At 43.3% G+C, this 27607-nt stretch overlaps 1 protein-coding gene across 2 annotated transcripts in view; it reads left to right on the forward strand.

Moving 5' to 3' along the window:
- The first annotated feature begins 478 nt into the window (after nucleotides 1–478).
- LOC106565568 (sodium-coupled neutral amino acid transporter 3) overlaps nucleotides 479–27607 on the forward strand; it is a 64946-nt gene continuing 37817 nt past the window's right edge. The window contains exons 1-5 of one of the 2 annotated variants that reach the window (XM_014132836.3): nucleotides 479–800; nucleotides 24510–24770; nucleotides 25514–25546; nucleotides 25794–25878; nucleotides 26033–26148. In XM_014132836.3, coding sequence (XP_013988311.2) covers nucleotides 24580–24770; nucleotides 25514–25546; nucleotides 25794–25878; nucleotides 26033–26148 — 425 coding nt within the window. In that variant the 5' untranslated portion in view covers nucleotides 479–800; nucleotides 24510–24579. The remainder of the gene's footprint in view (nucleotides 801–24509; nucleotides 24771–25513; nucleotides 25547–25793; nucleotides 25879–26032; nucleotides 26149–27607) is intronic. The other variant, XM_082959240.1, reaches the window with a different exon arrangement.

Raw genomic sequence — 27607 nt, forward strand, 5'->3', positions numbered from 1 at the left:
CAATCATCATCCTATTCATAAGCTGACAGTCCATGACCCAGAAATGGTGTGTAAAAAAAAAAGAAACTTGAGACCTGCTTCTGCATGGCATCACTGTGGAAGCTGCTTCAAAGCAGGTCACTACAAGTGGCGGCTCATTCCGCCTTGAACAGGAATGAAATGACCAAATAAATGAGAATACTTTAAAGAAAGCACTGTCTATTTTGTGTGATATGCTCCCTTCCATATTATTGGGTAAATTGTCTATGCTCTATGCTAGTTTTTTAATCATGCATATTTTGTCTTGATTAAGTCTTAACGTTGAGAAAATATAAATGTTTGTTTAAAACCAAACAATCATTTCAAATATGGTGCTACACGCAACAGGCAATCATGGATATAATGATTTCTGCATAGTTTATTCAACGTAAAATTAAAGTGAAGAAGGAAGAAATCTAAGCTGCCATGTAACACAGACTAGTACACGTAATTTTGTTGCGCTCCAAGAGAGCGCGTGCCGCGTGAGAAACGCTCTGGAACCGCACAATAGAACCAATTGATTGGAGGTTGCATGCAGTAGGCGGAACCTGGACACGCTCAACATCACACATTCAATAGATTATGAGCTACATTTTTATAGTGAACACATTACATTTACACAGCAATTGAGAAGGAGCGCACACGGATCTCATAAAATATTGATTGCCGTATAACAGGTAACGGAGTGAAGAGCCACAAGACAAAGAAAAAACAGCAAAGAAGCGGATGCAAGATTCGTGTGGAGATATTCGGACTGAGTTCACATTGGCACACTATCTCTGGTAAGAGTATTATTCACCGTCAATATTCAGTGCAATGTCTTTACATAGTCGGGTATTCATCCCTCCATTCCCTTTGTGGTCTACTGAAACCATATCCAATATGGCTATCAGACAGGTTTATCGAATAGTGTTGCCATCAAGAGCCATGGCATGTATTGTAGCTCGTAAAAAATAATACTGTGAATTTATTTCGGAAATTTAAGACAGCCTATCTTCTCGAGTTAATTTCTCATAAAGAATGCTGTTACATTATAGTTACATTATTACATTATTGTTAAATTGGTGTTATATTAATGAAGTAACGGTTCTCAGTGAGCGCTGATCCAGTTGATAACTTGCGCTGCACTCTGGTCTGGTCATACCTTGGTCATCTACAATTTCACAAAGTAATTTAAGTAAAAACATTTTACTGGTCCTCTAGAGTAGGCTAGACTATACTCACCATCAGTTTATGTTACTATCCAGCATGTGGTGAATTTGCCACAGTTCTTCAACACCTCTATAGATTCTTGGGCATTCTTATTAATATGTTATCCCCCACTTAAACGTGGCCTATATACTACACTGAACAAAAATATAAACATAACATGTAAAGTGTTGGTCCCGTGTTTCATGAGCTGAAATAAAATATCCCAGAAATGTTTTATGTGCACAAAAAGCTTATTTATCTCACATTTTCTGCATAAATTAGTTTACATCCCTGTTAGTGAGCATTTCTTCTTTGCCATGATAATCCACCCACCTGACAGGTGTGGCATATCAAGAAGCTGATTAAACAGCATGATCATTACACAGGTGCACCTTGTGCTGGGGTCAATAACATTGTGCAGTTTTGTCACACAACACAATGCACAGATCAAGTTTTGAGGGAGTGTGCAATTGGCATGCTGACTGCAGGAATGCCCACCAGAGCTGTTGCCAGAGAATTTTATGTTAATTTCTCTACCATAAGCTGACTCCAATGTCATTTTAGGCATTTGGCAGTATGTCCAACTGGCCTCATAACAGCAAACCATGTGTATGGCATTGTGTGGGTGAGCGGTTTGCTGATGTCAACGTTGTAAACAGTGTGCCCCATGGTGGCGATGGGGTTATGGTATGGGCAGGCATAAGCTATGGATAACGAACACAATTGCATTTTATCGAAGGCAATTTGAATGCACAGAGATACACTGACGAGATCCTGAGCCCCATTGTTGTGCCACTCATCTGCCGCAATCACCTCATGTTTCAGCATGATCATATCATGCACAACCCCATGTCGCAAGGATCTGTACACAATTCCTGGAAGCTGAAAATGTCCCAAGTCTTTCATGGCCTGCATACTCACCAGACATGTCACCCATTGAGCATGTTTGGGATGCTCTGGATCGCCGTGTACAACAGTGTGTTCCAGTTCCCACTAAAATATCCAGCAACTTCGCACTGCCATTGAAGATGAGTGGGACAGCATTCCACAGGCCACAACCAACAGCCTGATCAACTTAATGTAAAGGCGATGTGTCGTGCTGCATGAGGCAAATGGTGGTCACACCAGATACTGACTGGTTTTATGATCCAATAGATGCATATCTGCATTCCCAGTCATGTGAAATCCATATATTAGGGCCTAATGAATTTATTTCAATTGACACATTTCCTTATATAAACTGAACTCAGTAAAATCTTTGAAATTGTTGCATGTTGCGTTTATAGTTTTGTTCTGTGAATCATTGGCACATATAGGCCTAACTGTATTATCATATAGGCTAGTCCAATATTGTTTTCATTTGCCCTTTGAAAATCAGGCCCCTTTAGTTCCAAATGCCTCAAAAGTGACAAAGGCTATAGTGCATTTAGAAGCAAGTTTTTATCTGGTGTGTTGGGTTGTTTTATCCAAGGTAGGCCTACACCCCCACGCACTAACTCTGTGTCACTCTGCACTAGACAGGTAACAAGCATTCCTAGAGACACCTGGGTTGCTGAGAAACTGAAGAGTGCAGAGCCCCTTCTGTGGGCTATTTGTAGGGAGGGCAGCAGTTGAGACTATTGTGTCTGCTGGAGCTGACAGGAGGGAGCAGGTGAGATTTCCTGTTCTGTCAGCCTGTCAGGACTGTACTGTTGATATATTTGAATGAGCGCTGGCCTGTCAGTGAGTCGTGCTCTGGCTCACTCTCTCCCTTCATACCTCCACACCCACACCAGAGCACTGGTTCACAGTTGATTGGACTGATGCTCTAGCCAAAGCTGTGTGCTCTGAACTGCAGAATCACACAAGTGTGTTTTATGGAAGGTATTTTTTGAGTGAGTGTAACTTAGCATATATTTTTATTGTAGACTTATGGGATGAGGTTTGATTTTCATCCTTTGAGTGCCATGTCTGACTGAACATGACTGTGTATCTCAGCAATACAGACAGCGGGTTTGTTCAGAGCTAGCGAGAGAGATACAAGTGTAATCGTTTTCTCATTGAGTCATTATCCATGTGAAATTACACTTGGCCGACGAGTTCTTTTCATCTTATTTGATATACAGTACCAGTCAAAAGTTTGGATACACCTATTCATTCCAGAGTTTTTATTCATTTCTACATCAAAACTATGAAATAACACAACCAAAAAAGTGTTAAACAAATCAAAATATATTTTATATTTGAGATTCTTCAAAGTAGCCACCCTTTCTTTGCCTTGACAACTTTGCACACTCTTGGCATCCTTCTTAATGCGATTGAACCAATCAGTTGTGTTGTGACAAGGTAGGGGTGGTATACAGTCAATAGCCCTATTTGGTCAGTCGATGCGTACAATTAAGAACTTTGAAAGATTCTTCAAGTGCAGTCAAAAAAAACATCAAGCGCTATGATGAAACTGGCTCTCATGAGGACCGCCACCGGAAAGGAAGACCCAGAGTTACCTCTGCTGCAGAGGATAATTGAAATTGCAACCCAAATAAATGCTTCACAGACTTCAAGTAACAGACATCTCAACATCAACTGTTCAGAGAAGACAGCGTGAATCAGGTCTTCATGGTCGAATTGCTGAAAACAAACTACTAAAGGACATAAGGCTTGCTTGGTCCAAGAAATATGAGCAATGGACATTAGACCGGTGGGAATCTGTCTTTTGGTCTGATGAGTCCAAATTTGAGATATTTGGTTCCAACCACCGTGTCTTTGTGAGATGCAGAGTAGGTGAACGGGTGATCTCTGCATGTGTGGTTCCCACCGTGAAGTATGGTGGTGGTGTGATGGTGCTTTGCTGGTGACACCGATTTATTTAGAATTCAAGGAACACTTAACCAGCATGGCTACCACAGCATTCTGCAGCAATACGCCTTCCCATCTGGTTTGCGCTTAGTGGAACTATCATTTGTTTTTCAAACAGGACAATGACCCAACACTAAGGGCTATTTGAACAAGGAGAGTGATGGAGCGCTGCATCAGATGACCTGGCCTCCACAATCACCCGACCTCAACCCAATTGAGATGGTTTGGGATGAGTTGGACGGCAGAGTGAAGGAAAAGCAGCCAACGAGTGCTCAGCATATGTGGGAACTCCTTCAAGACTGTTGGAAAATCATTCCAGGTGAAGATGGTTAAGAGAATGCCAAGTGTACGAAGCTTTCATCAAAGGTAAAGGGTGGCTACTTTGAAGAATCTAAAATATATTTTGATTTGTTTAACACTTTAGTTACTACATGATTCCATGTGTTATTTCATTGTTTTGATGTATTCACTACTATTTTAATCAATCAAATGTATTTTTATATAGCCCTTCGTACATCAGCTGATATCTCAAAGTGCTGTACAGAAACCCAGCCTAAAACCCCAAACAGCAAGCAAAGCATGTGAAAGAAGCACGGTGGCTAGGAAAAACTCCCTAGGAAAAACTCCCTAGAAAGGCCAAAAACCTAGGAAGAAACCTAGAGAGGAACCAGGCTATGAGGGGTGGCCAGTCCTCTTCTGGCTGTGCAGGGTGGATATTATAACAGAACATGGTCAAGATGTTAAAATGTTCATAAATGACCAGCATGGTCAAATAATAATAATCATAGTAGTTGTCGAGGGTGCAACAAGCACGTCCGGTGAACAGGTCAGGGTTCCATAGCCGCAGGCTGAACAGTTGAAACTGGAGCAGCAGCACGGCCAGGTGGACTGGGGACAGCAAGGAGTCATCATACCAGGTAGTCCTGAGGCATGGTCCTAGGGCTCAGGTCCTCCGAGAGAAAGACAGAAAGAGAGAAAGAGAGAATTAGAGAGAGCATATTTAAATTCACACAGGACACCGGATAAGACAAGAGAAATACTCCAGATGTAACAGACTGACCCAAGCCCCCCGACACATAAACTACTGCAGCATAAATACTGGAGGCTGAGACAGGAGGGATCAGAAGACACTGTGGCCCCATCCGATGATACCCCCAGACAGGGCCAAACAGGCAGGATATAACCCCACCCACTTTGCCAAAGCACAGCCCCCACACCACTAGAGGGATGTCTCCAGCCACCAACTTACCGTCCTAAGACAAGGCCGAGTATAGCCCACAACGATCTCCGCCATGGCACAACCCAAGGGGGGGCGCCAACCCAGACAGGAAGACCACGTCAGTGACTCAACCCACTCAAGTGACGCACCCCTCCCATGGACGGCATGGAAGAACACCAGTAAGCCAGTGACTCAGCCCCTGTAAAAGGGTTAGAGGCAGAGAATCCCAGTGGAAAGAGGGGAACCGGCAAGGCAGAGACAGCAAGGGCGGTTCGTTGCTCCAGCCTTTCCGTTCACCTTCACACTCCTGGGCCAGACTATACTTAATCATAGGACCTACTGAAGAGATAAGTCTTCAGTAAAGACTTAAAGGTTGAGACTGAGTCTGCATCTCTCACATTGGTAGGCAGACCATTCCATAAAAATGGAGCTCTATAGGAGAAAGCCCTACCTCCAGCCGTTTGCTTAGAAATTCTAGGGACACTTAGGAGGCCTGCGTCTTGTGACCGTAGCGTACGTGGAGGTATGTACGGCAGGACCAAATCGGAAAGATAGGTAGGAGCAAGCCCATGTAATGCTTTGTAGGTTAGCAGTAAAACCTTGAAATCAGCCCTTGCCTTAACAGGAAGCCAGTGTAGGGAGGCTAGCACTGGAGTAATATGATCAAATTTTTTGGTTCTAGTCAGGATTCTAGCAGCCGTATTTAGCACTAACTGAAGTTTATTTTGTGCTTTATCCGGGTAGCCGGAAAGTAGAGCATTGCAGTAGTCCAGCCTAGAAGTAACAAAAGCATGGATAAAGTTTTCTGCGTCATTTTTGGACAGAAAGTTTCTGATTTTTGCAATGTTACGTAGATGGAAAAAAGCTGTCCTTGAAACAGTCTTGATATGTTCTTCAAAAGAGAGATCAGGGTCCAGAGTAACGCAGAGGTCCTTCACAGTTTTATTTGAGACGACTGTACAACCATCCAGATTAATTGTCAGATTCAACAGAAGATCTCTTTGTTTCTTGGGACCTAGAACAAGCATCTCTATTTTGTCCGAGTTTAAAAGTAGAAAGTTTGCAGCCATCCACTTCTTTATGTCTGAAACACAGGCTTCTAGCGAGGGCAATTTTGGGGCTTCACCATGTTTCATTGAAATGTACAGCTGTGTGTCGTCCGCATAGCAGTGAAATTTAACATTATGTTTTCGAATGACATCCCCAAGAGGTAAAATATATAGTGAAAACAATAGTGGTCCTAAAACGGAACCTTAAGGAACACCGAAATTTACAATTGATTTGTCAGAGGACAAACCATTCACAGAGACAAACTGATATCTTTCCGACAGATAGGATCTAAACCAGGCCAGAACTTGTCCATGTAGACCAATTTGGGTTTCCAATCTCTCCAAAAGAATGTGGTGATCGATGGTATCAAAAGCGGCACTAAGATCTAGGAGCACGAGGACAGATGCAGAGCCTCGGTCTGACGTCATTAAAAGGTCATTTACCACCTTCACAAGTGTAGTCTCAGTGCTATGATGGGGTCTAAAACCAGACTGAAGCGTTTCGTATACATTGTTTGTCTTCAGGAAGGCAGTGAGTTGCTGTGCAACAGCTTTTTCTAAAATTTTTGAGAGGAATGGAAGATTCGATATAGGCCGATAGTTTTTTATAATTTCTGGATCAAGATTCGGCTTTTTCAAGAGAGGCTTTATTATAGTACTAAAACACTTTAGTATCTCCCTTGATCCTAGGTCCTGGCAGAGTTGTGTAGACTCAGGACAATGGAGCTTTGGAGGAATACCCAGATTTAAAGAGGAGTCTGTAATTTGCTTTCTAATGATCATGATCTTTTCCTCAAAGAAGTTCATAAATGTATTACTGCTGAAGTGAAAGCCATCCTCCATTTGCGAAGGCTGCTTTTTAGTTAGCTTTGCGACAGTATCAAAAAGAAATTTCGGATTGTTCTTATTTTCCTCAATTAAGTTGGAAAAATAGGATGATCGTGCAGCAGTGAGGGCTCTTCGATACTGCACGGTACTGTCTTTCCAAGCTAGTCGGAAGACTTCCAGTTTGGTGTGGCGCCATTTCCGTTCCAATTTTCTGGAAGCTTGCTTCAGAGCTCGTGTATTTTCTGTATACCAGGGAGCTAGTTTCTTATGACAGATGTTTTTAGTTTTTAGGGGTGCAACTGCATCTAGGGTATTGCGCAAGGTTAAATTGAGTTCCTCGGTTAGGTGGTTAACTGATTTTTGTCCTCTGACGTCCTTGGGTAGGCAGAGCCAGTCTGGAAGGGCATCAAGGAATCTTTGGGTTGTCTGAGAATTTATAGCACGACTTTTAATGCTCCTTGGTTGGGGTCTGAGCAAATTATTTGTTGCAATTGCAAACGTAATAAAATGGTGGTCCGATAGTCCAGGATTATGAGGAAAAACATGAAGATCCACATTTATTCCATGGGACAAAACTAGGTCCAGAGTATGACTGTGGCAGTGAGTAGGTCCAGAGACATGTTGGACAAAACCCACTGAGTCGATGATGGCTCCGAAAGCCTTTTGGAGTGGGTCTGTGGACTTTTCCATGTGAATGTAAGTCACCAAAAATTAGAATATTATCTGCTATGACTACAAGATCCGATAGGAATTCAGGGAACTCAGTGAGGAACACTGCATATGGCCCAGGAGGCCTGTAAACAGTAGCTATAAAAAGTGAGTGAGTAGGCTGCATAGATTTCATGACTAGAAGCTCAAAAGACGAAAACGTCATTGTTTCTTTTTTTGTAAATTGAAATTTGCTATTGTAAATGTTAGCAACACCTCCGCCTTTGCCGGATGCACGGGGGGTATGGTCACTAGTGTAACCAGGGGGTGAGGCCTCATTTAACACAGTAAATTCATCAGGCTTAAGCCATGTTTCAGTCAGGCCAATCACATCAAGATTATGATCAGTGATTAGTTCATTGACTATAACTGCCTTGGAAGTTAGGGATCTAACATTAAGTAACCCAATTTTGAGATGTGAGGTATCACAATCTCTTTCAATAATGGCAGGAATGGAGGAGGTCTTTATACTAGTGAGATTGCTAAAGCGAACACCGCCATTTTTAATTTTGCCCAACCTAGATTGAGGCACATTTTTACAATGTAGGAAATTGTAAAAAATAAAGAAACCCTGGAATGAGTAAGTGTTCAAATGTTTGACTGGTACTGTATGTGAAAACATCAAAAGTTGACATTTTAAAAACAGTGATTTTCAAAAAGATTCGCAGTGACATGGCCAGCAAGAAAATACCCCCCTATGGCTAGAAACTTAATGCAAGTTTTGAAAATCAGTTTCTTACTTTTAATCATACCCTGTGATGGCAGAAGAATTTATTTAGCACCCTTATGTATACACTGGTATGGTGCTGGAGATAATGAATTAGAGGTTGAAAAGTGGCATAATTGCCCTGTAGAAAAGGAGGGTTTGACTAGTTCAGAGTGCCACCATAGCGCAGCGAGAAGAATGCAGATGAAGCAGGAATCCAAATAGTAGGGTTTTATTGCACAAACACAGGAGGACATGGGGAAAGGTGGTCAGATGTGTTTACCAGGGAAATACAAACATGTTAACATACACACATGACTGACAAGTGCAAAAGGGATAAATAACAAATGCATCCCACATGCTGGACGGACAGGAAATTGTTACTAAGTAATTTGGCAGTGGAATATCAACTTTAACATCAACTAAAAATGATCTGAAAGTTAACAGTTATACATATTCTTTAATAATGAAAGGTACTCACTTCAGTCACGAACACACACAACATAGAAAGAAAAACAAGTTGGCTGCCCCATGCATTCACCAACAGGAATAAGAAAGACTGGAGGGAGGAACTGCTACTTAAATGGTCAAGGGTGTTAATGAGCAGAGTGGAGTCAGGTGAGATGAGTGGCAAAGGAGGTGCATGGCCAGAGTAGAGTTAAAACCTGGTTTCTGTCTTGAGCTTTTGTAACATGCCCTTTAAGTCCATTTGGTTTGTGCTGTTCGTGTAGTCATGTAATCCCACATTACTGTTCCTTGTATCATCCAGTGTCCCGTGTGGCTCAGTTCGTAGAACACGGTGTTTGCAACGCCAGGGTTGTGGGTTTGATTCCCACGGGGGACCAGTACGGAAAAAAAAAATTTTTTATGAAATGTATGCATTCACTACGGTAAGTCGCTCTGGATAAGAGCGTCTGCTAAATGACTAAAAATGTAAAAAATGTAAATCTTCTCTATGGTGTGTGAGAGTCAATGGCCTGGTAAGTAAGTAGAGGGGTTCACTTTATTCCTACATTATTGGATCAAAGAATATTATCCATTTGTAATATATACCCCTCCTGCCTACAGGTGTTGCTTTACCTCGGCTGGAATGACAAGTCAACGTGAAGCGAATTAGATTTTACATTTTTGAACTCACAATGCATTGAGGGAAGACTGAACTCCCCTACAGAGATTTGAGCCCCAGAGCCTTTTTGATGCTGTGATTTGCTGTCACGTTGAAATAATGAATTTTTTATTTTTTTTTGCACTCAACACTTTCACCTTAATATGATGGTTACTTGTAGCTAAGTCAGAAATGTGTGTTTGAAATGACATTGGACAGCTTTACGATTGATGTGGTTAATACATGTCTTATAACATGTTATTCACTTTTGTTTCCCCACACAGCTAAATCCAGCCACTGCTTACTATGTGCTTCTGTTCAACACAATTTCAAAGTATATCAGAATGATAAGGAACACCTCAGGGCAATAACCTAGTATGTATGATCAGACACTGTAGTCCAGATGAATTAGAGAAATCCTCAGCCATGAAAGCCAAACTCTTTTTGAAGTACTGTTTGTACATTGAAGTACTTTGTAAATCCGTAGTCTGGGAGGGAAAAATGACCTGTAATCTCTTAAATTGTCTGAACTACCAAGGCTAAGGAGTTAGGAAGGTAGTTAGAAAATACTTTTTTGGCTGACCAGGTGAAGTGAAATTTTTTCTGTAAATGTTCATGACATCAGTGCGGATATGTAAGAGCATAGACTCAAAGATCTTTGGCCATCTTTGAACAGTTTTAAAACAGTGCTTAAAACTCATTATTTCACTAAGTCTTACAATACCCAGCACTCACACACTTTTAGATTTGCTGGAGAGAAAGTGATGAAAAACTCAAATTAAATTGTTTGTGTCCAATTTGATGGTTAGAATGCCTCCAGTTCCACCACACAATTCCATAATTTCTATTTCATAAAATTGTTTCATATTCTTCTGTTGGACTTCTACACCACTGCATCGGTAAAGCTCATGTGTTTGTCACAAGTTAAGTCACAATATAACATCCATGAGCTCAGTGTTTGCGGGCTCGTGGAAGATATCTCAGAGGAAGTGCATAAGGGAGAGCATTGATGGAGGACACCCAGAGTCACGCACTTCAACTCAGCATTGATCAGGGTGTCATTAGGCACGGGATGCACGGCCTGAACTAGAAGTAGGCCAGACTCAGAGACATGCCCTTACCCCTCTACTATTTCAATGGCTTCACTGTGACATCAGCAGCAGGGGTGAGGAGAGGTACTAATCTATTTCGGACAGCTGCTTGGGAACACAGCCCTCACATTGGACGGGATTCACTTCCTGGAATGTCAGGAATCAGGATGTGACTTTATAAGTTTTGAATGTGTTACTCTCAGCAGGACCAGAGCCCTCTATTTCTGTTTCCAAATAGAAAGGTCTGAGCCGAGTCAGAGCTTTGTTTTGGGTTTTAATTTAGAGGTATGGCACACATCTCACAGTTTGTGAAGTCCTAGTAGTTATCTCAGCTGTTTTGTGGAACTATAAATGCTTTTGAAAGAATTTAACCTAAAGCCATTGGCAACATGTGCTCACAAGTCCTATGCCCTAGACCCACTTGGTACGATGGCATATGATGTAGTCGGGTCCTTGGCGCTGAACCATGGTGGAGGCCCATCGCTGGGAGTTGTATTTCCAGCTGGATGGTTTCCCCAGTGATGATCTCTCTCCTCGTCCATGTGATGGAGAGAAGAGAGAGGGAGAGAAAAGAAGATAGGGCTGGGGAGCCAGGAGAGGATGCTTTTTTTGTCTGGGGCCACATGTCTATGATTTGGGTGGCTGGACAATTTTTAGGCTTTGACAATTTTAGGGCCTTCCTCTGACACCGCCTGGTATAAAGGTCCTGGATGGCAGGGAGCTACGGTCTCAGTGATGTACTGGGCCATACGCACTACCCTCTATAGCGTCTTGTGTTCGGATGCCAAGCAAAAGCATGTGCATACCTGCTCGTCAAACATCTCATTCCAAAATCATGGACATTAATATATTGGTCCCCCCATTTGCTGCTATAACAGCCTCCACTCTTCTGGGAAAGCTTTCCACTAGATGTTGGAACATTGCTGTGGGGATTTGCTTCCATTCAGCCACAAGCATTATTGAGGTCGGGCGCTGATGTTCGGCGATAGGCCTGGTTCGCAGTCAACGTTCAATGGTGTTGAGGTTAGGGCTCTGTGCAGGCCAGTCAAGTTCTTCCACATCGATCTCGACAAACCATTTCTTTATGCACCTCGCTTTGTGCATGGGGACATTGTCATGCTGGAACAAGAAAGGGCCTTCCCCAAACTGTTGCCACAAATTGGAAGCACATAATCGTCTAGAATGTCATTGTATGCTGTAGTATTACGATTTCCCTTCACTGGGTTAGCCCGAACCATGAAAAACAGTCCCAGACCATTATTCCACCTCCACCAAATTTTACAGTTGGCACTATGCATTCGGGCAGGTAGCGTTCTCCTGAAATCCGCTGAAACTCAGATTCGTCCTTCGGACTGCCAGATGGTGAAGCGTTTCCACTGCTCCAGAGTCCAATGGTGGCGAGCTTTACACCACTCCAGCCGACGATTAGCATTGCGCATGGTGATCTTAGGCTTAAGTGCGGCTGCTCTGCCATGGAAACCCTTTTCATGAAGCTCCCGAAGAACAGTTCTTGTGCTGACGTTGCTTCCAGAGGCAGTTTGGAACTCTGTAGTGAGTGCTGCAACTGAGGACACACGATTTTTACGCGTTACGTGCTTCAGCACTGGGGGGTCCTGTTTTGTGAACTTGTGTGGCCTACCACTTTGCGGCTGAGCCGTTGCTGCTCCGAGACTTTTCCACTTCACAATAACAGTACTTAGAGTTGACCGGAGCAACTCTAGCAGGGCAGAAATTTGATGAACTGATTTATTGGAAAGGTGGCATCCTTTAACGGTGCCACGTTGAAATTCATTCTACTGCCATTCTACTGCCAATGTTTCCCTATGGAGATTGCATGGCTGTGTGCTAGATTTTATACACCTGTCAGCAACTGGTGTGGCTAAAATAGCCAAATCCACTAATAGTTTACCAAGCGGTGAAGAAGCCAGTCAAGATGCATAAAATGGTATAACTGTATAACTTTTTGAGGATCTGAAGGCCCATGCCTAATCCTTTTAGCCTCCTGAGGGAGAAGAGGCATTGTCATGCCTTCTTCACGACTGTGTTGGTGTGTGTGGACCATGTTATTCCCTTAGTGATGTGGCACAGAGGAATTTGAAGCTCTCGACCCACTCAATTACAGCTCCGTCGATGTGGATCCGTTTCCTATAGTCCGCGATCAGCTCCTTTGTCTTGCTGATGTTGAGGGAAAGGTTGTTATCCTGGCACCACACTGCCAGGTCACTGACCTCTCCCTACAGGCTGTCTCATCGTCGTCGTTGATCATGCCTACCACCATCGTGTCGTCAGAAAACGTAATGATGGTGTTGGAGTCATGCGCGACCACACAGTTGTGGGTAGAACAGGGAGTACAGGAGGGGACTAAGCACGCACCCCTGAGGGCCCCCCATGTTGAGGGTCAAAGTGGCGGATTTGTTGTTGCCTACCCTCACCACCTGGGGGCAGCCTGCCTGGAAGTCCAGGATCCAGTTGTGGAGGGAGGTGTTCAGCCCTAGGGTCCTGAGCTTAGTGATGAGCTTGGAGGACATTATGGTGTTGAACGCTGAGCTGTAGTCAATTAACTGCATTCTCACAACTCTACCTACATGTACATATTACCTCATTGACCTCGACTAACCAGTGCCCCCGCACATTGACTCTGTACCGGTACCCCTTGTATATAGCCTTGCTATTGTTATTTTACTGCTGCTCTTTAATTATTTGTAACTTTTTTTTTTTATAGGTATTTCTCTTAACATTTCATTGTTGGTTAAGGGCTTGTAAGTAAGCACAAATTGTAGTGTATTCAAGGTTCAAAAAGGCTTCTAAAGTTTGTAACAAAGAATGTATCAACCCCTACACACATTTCTATTAGCTATAATCAACACAGTTGCTATAGGATTATTTTCCTGCTGTAGAAAACTGGCTCAAATTAAGATCCTACATCTGTACGCATGTTGGGTATAAATCTTTGTAAGAAACCTATAATTTACTATATACTTGATCAGAAAGATAATATCCACAACCAGAGAGTACACACACAGGGATTGATATATGCTGTGGTGCATGTTTACCAGAGACTGCTGTGCACTAATCTGTATTTCTCCCACAGAAAGAGAGAGAGAAAGAGAGAGAGAAAGAGAGAGAGAGAGAGAGAGAGAGAGAGAGAGAGAGAGAGAGAGAGATGAGGAGCATCTCAGAGGAGGACACAAATCTCTGAGTTCTTAGTTAATCTCCCATTCACCCAGCCAGCTAATCATGATGGGACTCAATGGGCCTGGAATCCTTCCGAGTGCCAGTGAGCAGATTGGGGATTAAGTATTGAGTGGGGAGAGGAGATTGGAAGCGAAAATCAAGTAGAGAGATTGTAAAGGTGAGAGGAATATTAACAGTAATAATTTGGTAGGTGCTTATATAATTGTGTCTTATTTCACGTGTGTATTAATACACAAGTGTGAATTGAAAATGTGTCTTTTATATATCCCAACTCCCCCTGAGACAGCCTCGGCGAGTGGGGTCGACCCAGTTAACCCAGTTAACAACAAACGTTCCCACAACTTTAGAGAATGTTCCCTTAAGAGTCTCATTAGGTCATTACATAACATTTTCATAGGAATGTTCTAGTAATGTGCAAGGACTGTTTCCAAGAGACCATTCCCTTAATGTCAAACAGATCTTACCCAGAACGTGGTTACCATGTTCTCAGAATATTCAATATCAATGTTGTAGACACATTTCATTGGAATGTTGCAAGAATATTCCAGAGGGTTAGGAGAATATTCCATCAACGTCACACCAAACATACACAGAACATAGTTGCCATGTTCTCAGAATATAAGATATTCATGTTCTAGACATGTTTCATGGGAACATTGCAAAAACATGAATGTGTCCAATGACGTATAAAACATAGGATGTTCTGTCATTGTCCCCTGGAGGTTTTTGTGTAGTTCCCAGGTTGTTCCAGGGACGTCCCTTAAAACATTTTTAGGGTGTCGCCTGATGGTCTCAAAGAAACGTTCTCCCCACCCCTCAAAAAACGTGTTACTTTACAAACCACCCCTTGTTACTGTTGCAGAGCCCATCAAGGCCCTGATTGGTGAAATACTAATATATTTACAGCTTTTTGTCTGTTGGCAGGAATAGGGACACCCACACACATGCAGTGCTTTTAATGTACAACATTTCAACTTACATATTTGACACACATGATTACATTGTGCATATATATTTATACAGTAAATATTATTAAACATGTCCTCCCCTGGGATTTAAACTCATAACCTCATGGTTCACAGTATTCCAATCTTCCTGCTACACCACCATGTCGGTGTCCATTATCAGTTAATCTGACTATTCTCTCATCATTGATTTGATTTACTTGTTTCAGCCATTTGCGGGTTTTCTGTATGGCTGTCTAATGTTGGTGGGGGCATATTACTTAGTTTTAATGTTACTCCTTATTTACTATGATAGAGTGAGTGTGATTGAGTGTGCTTTTAACAGAGCCGAGATGTACTTTGAAGTGCAAAGTGTAGCAATGCAGGTGAAATCAGTCATTGACACAGACTTGTTGGTGTAGTGGGAAGCTTGGAATGCCATGAACCAAGAGGTTGTGAGTTCAAATCCAAGGTGAGGACATGTTGAATAATAATGACTGCATAAATTAATAATGTAATCATGTGTGTAAATTGAAAGCTTTGTTTGTGTGGGTGTTTCTAACCTTACCAACAGGGAAACTACTTCATTGGCTTGGCAACAGTAACAATGTATGATGAAGCAAGTTTTTTTGGGACCATCAGGCGACGTCCTAACAACATCTTTAGTAACGTCCAAGGAACAAGCTGGGAAGTAGACAACAATCTCAAGGGGACCCCACCACACACACACAAAGAGAAATCAACGGCACGTAGATATAAAGTAGAGCTGAAGGGTCCCATGTGTTGATTGATTCAGTTGCTTAAGCACTTAATTTAACAGTCTAGTCTATGTTATGCTGCTGAAAGAACGCCAAGTAGTATGCTGAATGGAAGCTGATAGTTATAGCTGGTGCCAATGCATCCCCCTCACACTGAAGTATTTGTGGAATGAAATGAAAATAGCAATGTGGATAAATGTGAAGAGCACCCTTATCTGATTGCTGTGTGTGTAGAACCAGAATAGACAGATGACAGTTCAGCCCATCCATAATGTTTACTAGGACTGGCGTTTCACAACTTTACCAGGCAGGTTTATTTCAGGTGTGCACTGCATCCATCCATCCGTCCATCCGTCCATCCGTCCGTCCGTCCATCCACCCATCCATCTGTCCATCCATATTCACACGTGCTGGTGCCCAACACGCCTCTCTTTGTGACATGAGGCTATTTTTAGCAGCATAGTGAGTTTGTGTGTTTGTGTGTGTGTGTGACACACATGGGAGATTAAATCCTGATTTCCCACCTGAGTGAGAGTGGCTCTAGTATAATCCAGTCATCCTAGGGAAAGACAGAGACAGGCTGTCAGAAGCCCCCAGACTCTCTTCTCCACTGTTTGCTCTTAAACACAGGGAGACACACGTCTATTAGCAGCTCATCAGAGAAATGATGTGGAAAAGTGTAATCTCTTAATCTGTTGGAAATCTCTCCACACTGAACGTTTAGCCCGCTAGAGAGATGAGATGTTTTCTAGTCAGACACGTTGTCACTCAGAGCCCTGGGGATTTCAATTTGACAGCCAGCTAGACAGAAAAAACTAAATACCTCAGTGGCACATCAAGAGATTTTCCCATGGTAGCCGAATTGCGTTTCTATTTGACTGTAATGCTTAAACCCTCATCTTGCTGAGGTAAGGTCTACCACAGATAATTCCCCCAGTATCTATTCTAGTGGTTAATCAAAATAGAATACAGAGTGTACTCTAATTGGTGGGTTGTAAGGAAAACATGTATATGGAATCAAACCTCTGTAGCCACAGGAGTTTGGGAAAGTCAAAGGACTTTGCTGATTGGATATGGAGCAGAGGTACTTTTTCCCTGCCTGAGGAGAGTAGCAAAACTGCAAAAAAGAATCCCTTATTGTTGAATGATAGTCCAAAGCCTCTTCAACAGATTAAGCTCAAATGAAATTACAGTGGACTAATGAAGCACAGGGCCTTGACAATGTTGGAGAAGAGGTGGGTAGTATAGCCTGATTATTCCTCGAGCAGACTACTCACACAGACACGCACACGCGCACACACACACACACACATACACACACCCACACGCGCGCACGCACACACACGCGCACACACACACCCGCACATGCACACTCGCACACACACACACACACACACACACACACACACACACACACACACACACACACACACACACACACACACACACACACACACACACACACACACACACACACACACACACACACACACACACACACACACACACACACACATACACACATGGGCAATATAAGTAATCAGTGTTGGTAGATGTGGTGTGTGGGTCAGGGCCCTGCTTTGGAGTGGTTATGGGATCGCGGTAAACACTTCTCTTCTGGTCCTCATACATCTCCCTCCGGGATGACGTCTCTTAGCCATGTTGCCAACGTCAGAGTAGCCTAGCCCCAGCAGCACAGACGCTGGTCTGAGGATGAGAATTTGAGGAGGGTTTTTTGGGATCAGGGCTCTTCAAGGCCTGGATAAACAAGCAAGCCTCTGACAGATTAGACAGGGAAGGAGGACATTGATTTTCTCCCTCACGAAAGCGTAACAATGTGACATTTGCTCTTGCGTAATTATGCCCCTATTCCCATCCGTCCACCCCCACTCCCACCCTTACCGAACAAGCTCCTTTCCTCTGGGGACACGGCCTTCTGTCTACACAAAGCAGAGACCCAACAACAACACCCATGAAACCCTGCAAGAACAGAACACAACAGCGGTTTATAAAATCACTGCATCCACAACATCCACTGGCTTAGGGAGCAATATAGGGATCATTGCCAATAGTCATTCTGTGTCAGCCTTTCCATGTGTATCTTAATGCAGCATGCAGAGCAGTAGCAAATAAACCCCATCTATTAATAGTTGTTTATAAAGAGACCTTTAAAAATAATGTTGAATTTAATTAAACGCTCTCGATGTAATTACCCGACGCCACATGTGCACCTCCCTAGAGGTGGTGAGTAAGCCTGCATGACGTTCTCCCAACAAACTACTTCCTGTCAAACTGCTCACACACACACACACACACACACACACACACACACACACACACACACACACACACACACACACACTTTTAGAAGGCCAATCTGGGAAAGTGAGGTGTTTGAGATTTAAGTGATGATGGCTGGGCAGGCAGGCAGGCTTTGTTAATTGTGTATGAAGGTTATGTGACGATGGTGGCATCATGCCGTACAAATCGTTGGCGATTGGTGCCGTTTAAGATGAGGGAGGACCGTTTTTTGGTTTTATGAGCATGGTCTTATTTCTATTACAGCATATTAGATGACTGTCATTCATATTCCATTCACCCAGCTAAACAGCGTTAGGTTTAGGCTACTACATGATACTCTAATTTTCCCTATATCCATCATGAGGTTGCTACAACGTAGCCTACGAATGAAAGTTTACAACATAGGTCAAGATATTTTTGTTGACAGACAGTGGCACATTCAATACCGCCTTGCACACTCTTTCTTGCCTGCATCTAGCTGATCTAGGTTGTAATCATTAGTCCAACAGTTGCAAACGAGTGTTTCTGTTGTACAAATGCAGGTATGTTTATCTCCATTTCGTTCCGTTTGCTTCCGTTTAAGAACACTTTTTCAACAGAATCGGCAGAATCAAACGCAAACACAGAACTAGCAGCCACATACAAACAACATGATCACACTCTCTCCTCTCACATTTTCCCTTCGCTGTGGACTTCAGTGAACAATACAACAGCTGTCTGTGACCAGGTGAAAAAACCTTTCCAAACCAAACCTTCATACCATATTTTAATTTGTATTTATTTCACCTTTATTTAACCAGGTAGGCCAGTTGAGAACAAGTTCTCATTTACAACTGCGACCTGGCCAAGATAAAGCAAAGCAGTGCGACAAAAACAACAACACAGAGTGACACATAAACAAACGTACAGTGAATAACACAATACAAAAATCTATGTACAGTGTGTGCAAATGTAGAAGAGTAAGGAGGTAGGCAATAAATAAATAAAATAATTACAATTTAGCATTAATACTGGATTGATAGATGTGCAGATGATTATGTGCAAGTAGAGATATTGGGGTGGAAAAGAGCAAGATGGTAAGTAATAATATGGGGATGAGGTAGTCGGGTGTGCTATATACAGATGGGCTGTGTACAGGTACAGCGATTGGTAAGCTGCTCAGACAGCTGATGCTTAAAGTTAGAGAGGGAGATATAAGACTCCAGCTTCAGATATTTTTGCAGTTCATTCCAGTCATTGGCAGCAGAGAACTGGAAGGAAAGGCGGCCGAAGGAGGAATTGGCTTTGGGGGTGACCAGTGAAATATACCTGCTGGAGCGTGTGCTACGGGTCGGTGTTGATATGGTGACCAGTGAACTGAGATTAGGCGGGGCTTTACCTAGCAAAGACTTATAGATGACCTGGAGCCAGTGGGTTTGGCGCCGGATATGTAGTGAGGGCCAGCCAACAAGAGCATACAGGTCGCAGTGGTGGGTAGTATATGGAGCTTTGGTGATAAAACGGATGGCACTGTGATAGATTACATCCAATTTGCTGAGTAGAGTGTTGAGGGCTATTTTGTAAATGACATCGCCGAAATCAAGGATCAGTAGGATAGTCAGTTTTACGAAGGTAAGTTTGGCGGCATGAGTGAAGGAGGCTTTGTTACCATAACCACTAACCGCTACACACAGCCTACATCGTTGTCACCCTAATAGCTAACGTAATAGTCAACATAGCTACTAGAGCTAACACATTACTAAATCCACTACAATCATGCAGTACAGTGTACAGCAAGCTGTTTAGCAGTTACGCTGGCTGGCCCCGGTGGCAATACATGAATAAAACCAAAAGCTTACCATGACTTGGAAGAATTCCAGTGTTGAATAGCTATAGCCAGCTAGCTAACATAGGATCACTCTCTGTTTGAGCTGGGTGTTTGATTAGGCTAAACTAGATAGTTGCATTCGCTAGCTAAGTAAGTGAAAGTTTAAACAAATTCTACAAAATATAGCTATCTCTTTCTTGCATCTCCTTCATTTTTTAAGAAATTAATTTGTTCAAAACTGTTCAACTCTTCAACTTTCTCTGCCTTTCAGTCAACTACTCAACACATTTTATGCACTGCAGCACTAGCTAGCTGTAGCTTATGCTTTAAGTACTAGATTTATTCTCTGATCCTTTGATTGGGTGGGCAGCATGTCAGTTCATACCGCAAGAGCTCTGATAGGTTGGAGGACGTCCTCCGGAAGTTGTCATAATTACTGTGTAAGTCTATGGAAGGGGGTGAGAACCATGAGCATCCTAGGTTTTGTATTGAAGTCAATGTACCCAGAGGAGGACGGAAACTAGCTGTCCTCAGGCTACACCATGGTGCTACCCCAGTGAGTGCTGCTGAGGCTACTGTAGACCTTCATTGCAAAACAGTGTGTTTTAATCAATTATTTGGTGATGTGAATATATATAGTATAGTTTAATTTGAATTCTCTTTACAATTTTTCTTTCTATGAAATTCACTGAGGAGGATGGTCCTCCTCTTTTTCTTCTGAGGAGCCTCCGCTGGTACAAATGTGCTCTCTTAATTTAACCAGTTTCTCCTGCAGCAACAGAAAATGTGAATTATTATGTGCATTATAATGATCAATTTCTTTTTAGATAAATGAAGTCTGACATTTAAAACCAGAAATTACAAACTTTGTAAGCCTTTTTAAACCTTGAATTCACTACAATTTGCATTTCCTACTGCGCAGGAAAATTCTCTGTGACAACAGAGTGATCAAATTAAGATAGAACATCTGTATGTTATTCAGGATGTGATCTCATGGCTACTGTGATTTGACCTAGATAGACCTCTTCTCATCAACACACAACCTCCTTTTCTCTTATGTTTCATACTGTACTATACTGTATGTATACTGTAGGTGTAGTATTCCGGTTTTGTTCTATGTGTGATATCCTGGTGAGAACTCCAAGTCCTTAACATGGAGATCTGTGTGTCCTTGCTGCTTACATCGCATGGTGACTGTCCTACATTTGCCATTGTAAATGTTATCTTCTTCATCGCCACACATTCTCTTTCATCTTCAGTGACTCACTCTCTCAGGGGCTTAGTGGAACAATCAATTAAGTCTTCAAACATACAGTGAGGGAAAAAAGTATTTGATCCCCTGCTGATTTTGTACGTTTGCCCACTGACAAAGAAATGATCAGTCTATAATTTTAATGGTAGGTTTATTTGAACAGTGAGAGACAGAATAACAACAAAAAAATCCAGAAAAACGCATGTCAAAAATGTTATAAATTGATTTGCATTTTAATGAGGGAAATAAGTATTTGACCCCCTCTCAATCAGAAAGATTTCTGGCTCCCAGGTGTCTTTTATACAGGTAATGAGCTGAGATTAGGAGCACACTCTTAAAGGGAGTGCTCCTAATCTCAGCTTGTTACCCGTAAAAAAGACACCTGTCCACAGAAGCAATCAATCAATCAGATTCCAAACTCTCCACCATGGCCAAGACCAAAGAGCTCTCCAAGGATGTCAGGGACAAGACTGTAGACCTACACAAGGATGCAATGGGCTACAAGACCATCGCCAAGCAGCTTGGTGAGAAGGTGACAACAGTTGGTGTGATTATTCACAAATGGAAGAAACACAAAAGAACTGTCAATCTCCCTCGGCCTGGGGCTCCATGCAAGATCTCACCTCGTGGAGTTGCAATGATCATGAGAACGGTGAGGAATCAGCCCAGAACTACACAGCTGGGACCATAGTCACCAAGAAAACAATTGGTAACACACTACGCCGTGAAGGACTGAAATCCTGCAGCGCCTGCAAGGTCCCCCTGCTCAAGAAAGCACATATACATGCCCGTCTGAAGTTTGCCAATGAACATCTGAATGATTCAGAGGACAACTGGGTGAAAGTGTTGTGGTCAGATGAGACCAAAATGGAGCTCTTTGGCATCAACTCAACTCGCCGTGTTTGAAGGAGGGGGGAATGCTGCCTATGACCCCAAGAACACCATCCCCACCGTCAAACATGGAGGTGGAAACATATACTTTGGGGGTGTTTTTCTGCTAAGGGGACAGGACAACTTCACCGCATCAAAGGGACGATGGACGGGGCCATGTACCGTCAAATCTTGGGTGAGAACCTCCTTCCCTCAGCCAGGGCATTGAAAATGGGTCGTGGATGGGTATTCCAGCATGACAATGACCCAAAACACACGGCCAAGGCAACAAAGGAGTGGCTCAAGAAGTAGCACATTAAGGTTCTGGAGTGGCCTAGCCAGTCTCCAGACCTTAATCCCATAGAAAATCTGTGGAGGGAGCTGAAGGTTCGAGATGCCAAACGTCAGCCTCAAAACCTTAAGTACTTGGAGAAGATCTGCAAAGAGGAGTGGGACAAAATCCCTCCTGAGATGTATGCAAACCTGATGGCCAACTACAAGAAACGTCTGACCTCTGTGATTGCCAACAAGGGTTTTGCCACCAAGTACTAAGTCATATTTTGCAGAGGGGTCAAATACTTATTTCCCTCATTAAAATGCAAATCAATTTATAACATTTTTGACATGCGTTTTTCTGGATTTTGTTGTTGTTATTCTGTCTCTCACTGATCAAATAAATCTACCATTAAAATTATAGACTGATCCTTTCTTTGTCAGTGGGCAAACGTATAAAATCAGCAGGGGATCAAATACTTTTTTCCCTCACTGTACTGTATTCATACCGTATTCCCTGTGTCTGTGGCTAGAGATCTGCCAGGCATTCTGGCTGAATGAAAACACATTGGGTTTGTGTTTTCACACCCAACTAGCTGAAGGAAGTCACATGTTGCTTTTGTTAATTTTTTCAATGGTTATTGAAGATGTGATTCTGCCCAATCAGCTTTGGCGTGGAGAAGCTCCACCCTGTGAGTTCACCCCAGAGAGCCCCCTGTGGTTCAGCCAGCCAATCACACATCCTTTCCACTTCAGATCCTCCTCTGAGCGTGCTGTCCAGCCTGTCTGTGATTCGTGAGCTGTTTGAGTGACAGAGAGGCTCCTCACTGGCGATGGGCTACCTAGTGTGTGTGGCACCGCCCACTGCCCTTCCCCTGCCACACATGTGCGTGAGCGCAGGACACCGGTAGCTGCGGAATTCAAGGTGGCGTCTTTTCATTTAGGGCACAATGAATTACCTTTTCAGCCCCTCGAGTGGCCTGGCAAGCTGCAGCCAAGGGGGCCCCGGCGGTATAATGATGCTTGGCACAATAGCATCACTGTTCTCCGGCCCGTTCCCAGGAAACCACACAACATGCGCCATTGTGTGCCGTGTTTTGCTGGCCGACCACGTTGCCCGGCTTTAGCCAGAGAGACAGAGGAGCCTGGCTGTGCAATAAGGCTCACATCACAACGTGGTTGGTGGAGGCCAGTAACACAGTGACACAGGCCATGAGGGGCTGCTGCTCGATGGAGACCCAGGGTTTATTCACCTCCCTCAGTCTTTGATGTGCTAAAATCATTTTACGAAAAGCTACAGTTAAAAGGCTGGCAGGGGAGGGGAGGTGGTGGTTGTAGGGGAGGTGGGAAGCAGGAACAGGGAGCTGCTGAGGGGACCAGGCCCAGTGAAGGGTGCTGGAGCACTGAGAGAGAGAGCGCTGCCGCTACGCTAAGCTCTTCCTAATTAAATACAAAAATGGCAAGCTAGAACAAAAAAATTGGGAACAAAGACGCCCAGAACTGGTTCTAAGCTGGTCGTAGCTGGTTCTGCTGCCTTTCATCTCCTTCTTCTGTGGGTCCCGCAATGTGTGTGCCACCTTCTTTAACCCCCCTTCGCCCCCAACTCTCTAACCCCCCTACTCCATCCGCACTTTATCCCTGTTTACGCTGCATAGCTAATGGAGAAATTAGTGGTGGTGGCTTTCAGCGACAGCCAGAGAGGGAACCGAGGTAGACAGGAACCAGGAGACGTATGTCATAGGAGTCTTTCAGAGTCCCGCACACCAGCAGCTCTGCTTAGACACCACTGCAGGGGACCTAGGACACAGGGGCCCCGAGTAGAGGGGCCCGAACCATCCCTCACAAAGCCTAGAGTGTCACAGCTAACTCCTCCGAGGAAAGAGAGAGGAAAATACCTGTCAGCTGACAACTCAATAATGCCAGAGATTCTCCCCGGAATCAAAGGTTGTTTATCAACTTAGCTTTCCGACTTCAGTGGTGGTGGCTGGTGTTTTTATCTTATGTGCGACAAACTGAAAATAGAAAGTGTTTGTGTTGTGTTGTCTGCTCCTCTAGCGTTCTTAGAAAGCACTTTATAACTCAGGCACGTTTAACAGGGGCCTACCAGGAAGACGCAGACAGACTCATTATAACTGCCAAGAGCAGGCCTCTTTCAACACGCCTCTTATAGCCGCCAGCAACTCATCTGTACTCAAGTTGTACAATTTGTATCCCAATTCTGGATCTAGATGGCTGTGTAAGATGTGTAAGATATGCGAGCTTATCTGCATTTAATGAACTGTCTGTAATATTCCAGTGATTGTGAACATAATTAAATCATCAGGTGTAGTCTAACTGCCGCTTGTCTATTATTTCCTAGACTCCTGAAGGAAAAGAGGAAAAGAAAAGAGGACATCAGACACAGCACACACACATCCATCAGCACAAAGATGAGTGACGATAAAGCAGCTGAAAGCGTAGAACCTGCTCCACCACCAGCAGCACCAGCTTCAACACCAGCAGCAGCACCAGCACCAGCAGCACCAGCAGAGATGAACTCTATTCCCAATGGGAAAGGCCATGAGCCTGGGGAGGAAACCACAGCAGCAGCCAAAACACCACCAGGAGACACCACAGAGCAGTAAGTATACAATCAGGTACATGATAGCAGACTACAAACATACAAAAGTATACACAGGCTTTTCATTTGAAAACGTAGAGTATACACAGGTATCCCCAGGCTCATTCGCTACTGCATATAGTGTTCTACAGAGAGAGACTCGGCTGGTGGACAAGATTAGATACAAGATAGCAGACAAGGGGAACCTTTTCATCTAAAAAAGTATACCCTCTGGTATTTAGGCAACATATTACATTGGCTGAGTATTAAACTATTAGTGTTGAGTGTGATGTACTCCCTCACTGAGCCTTGTTTTGTCAGAGGGTTGAGGTGAGCTCTGCTACTAGCTGCCTTGTCCTGCGGGCAGGCTGCGCGCGTGACCTACTGTACTACCCTCTGAGAGTGTCACATGTCTCCCCTCACACACCCCACAACAACAACACTGATCTTTGTTAACTACTCTGGATATGTGTGTGGAAATGTGTGTCATGCGTACCTAGTACTACCTAGCATCAGAGACTGCATTCCTTTGCTCTACTAATCATGAGGTCACCTCCATCAGCATGCATCAGACCTGCCCCTCAGTCACAGGAAATTACATGAACTGTTTAACATACAACGTACAGTGTCTTGAATGCATTAGTTTACACAGACTGTGTCACTGTCTCCATCATGGCTGCATTACTGAGGGTGTGTTTATGTTGTTTTTCCTCTTTGTGCTTTCATTGGATGATGGATCGTCTTTCTCTACGCTACTTTTTTAGGGAAATTGTTCCTAATAGTGTCCAAAATGTCAGGTATGTAACATTGACAAGGAAGGGATATGTTTCGGTGCACTGTTTGTCTCACCGCACTGTTTGTCTCACCTATGACAATCACGAGTTGTGATAAGGACAGAACAGTACCAACAAGCCCCAGCCTCCTATAGCAGTAGAATGTTATCCTATATGATTCCACAGTTCTATCAGAGAGTGTGTGCTTGAGTTGTGGTTGCATAATATTGTTGTTGTTTAATGTGCTTATGACTGTGCTTTATTCCCACAGAAGTGAGGATCCAGAGGCTAACCTTGCAGAGAGTCAGGAGTTCCTGTCTAGCATGGAGGACAAGAAGACCACAGGCTTCACGGACGTAAGCCAAACCAATAGGGCGCTATGGCCCCAGTGGATGTTTCAGATGAATATGTAACGCGTGTTCATTCTCTCCTTCTGTGAAGCAAGTTTGATTGTTTTAAGCATTGTGCTAACAAGCGTGTTCTCCTCTTTGTCTTTATCCATGGAATCAGTTTGAGGGGAAGACCTCTTTCGGAATGTCAGTATTCAACTTGGGCAACGCCATCATGGGAAGTGGAATTCTGGGATTGTCGTACGCCATGGCCAACACAGGGGTCGTCCTATTCCTGTGAGCCAACATGGATGGATGGATGGATGGATAAGCGGATGAATGAGTTTATGATTGTAATGAACATACAGTAGCTTACATACAGTTCTACAGAGATGTGGATTCAAGTCACGTGACTTAAGACTTGACTTGGCAAAAAGAAAAAACACTTGACCCGCTTTCGACTTGAGCATCTATGACTCTGGACTTAACTTGGACTTGAGCTGTAACACTCAAGAGACTCGAGAGACTTGGATTTTCCCCTCTCAAACGAGCAGCACCACCTTCCTCTCCTTTTAAATTCTGCATTACACCATGAGCATACATTCGTGGCAATTCTGTTGCTTAAAGTGGAGAGTCGCATTGAGTTATATGGTAAACAACTGTTAAATTCAATTCTGCCTAGCGCCTCCAGATGCGGAAAGGCATGGGGAAAAATAGAGTACTGTCCTATATTTTCCTCTCTTCTCGCTTGAAAATATGCGCTCTGAGCAAGAGTTTCCATAAATGTTTATTCTTAGCCAACCACAGACCTCTCAACGTGCATGTTGTGGGTGGGGTAAAAACAACACCACTTTATTCTAATTGGAGATTTCACAATGTCAGTCAAACTGTAGCTGTACTAGCAACACTGACTGTATATCATCATTTGGATGGCTTTTCTATTATTAATGATGATTCAAAAAACATTTATTTCATGATCTGTGAAGTTTATTATGTAGGCCTATATACTGTATTAGTAGGCCTAATGTAAGGAAAACTAAATTAAGGACTTGTGACTTGACCTGAGCTTTGGAACGTGGGACTTGACTTGAGAGTTGCCACTTATTACTTGGGAATTGACTCGAGACTCGAAGGTTAAGACTTGAGACTGGCTTAGGACTTGCTCGATTATGACCTGGTCCCATCTCTGCAGTTCTATATGGTGAATGCTAAGATCAATGAGTAGATGCATGTACACGGATGTAAACCCAGAGCATAACCCAGTCAGGCATGTTCACAGTAGCCGCAGATGTTCCTCTGATTCAATTGCGCTCCGTTCAGTCCCTCTAAACTGAGCTCTTCCCTGGACAGAAATAGCCCTGTAATTATTTAAAGGCAATTAACCAGGCGGTAGACTGTATGTAACAGGCCTAATTGAACAGTCACTAGATAAAGGCTAAAGAGTAAATACATCATTACTGTGTAATAGGTATCATAACTACAGCTGTGACATACTGGCAGGTGTGTAACACCTTGTGTTTCATGCGATACATGTGCATTGAGATGAATAGGGGCTTCAAGCCATGTGTGGACTAATGAAAGGTAATGTAATGGGGCCAGGGTGGAGCGCTTTCATTACTTTGCCAATAGCAGTGTTGTGCTGCTGTGTTAAACCGATGCAATTATAATGATGGATGCTGGAAATAACCTCAATGTGCTTGCATCTGCGTGTCCAATCTTTTGCTGTGATTGAATACGTGAATACTGAATATACATG

This window comes from Salmo salar, chromosome 12 (assembly GCF_965601325.2).
Source record: "Salmo salar chromosome 12, fSalSal1, whole genome shotgun sequence".
NCBI lineage: Eukaryota > Metazoa > Chordata > Actinopteri > Salmoniformes > Salmonidae > Salmo > Salmo salar.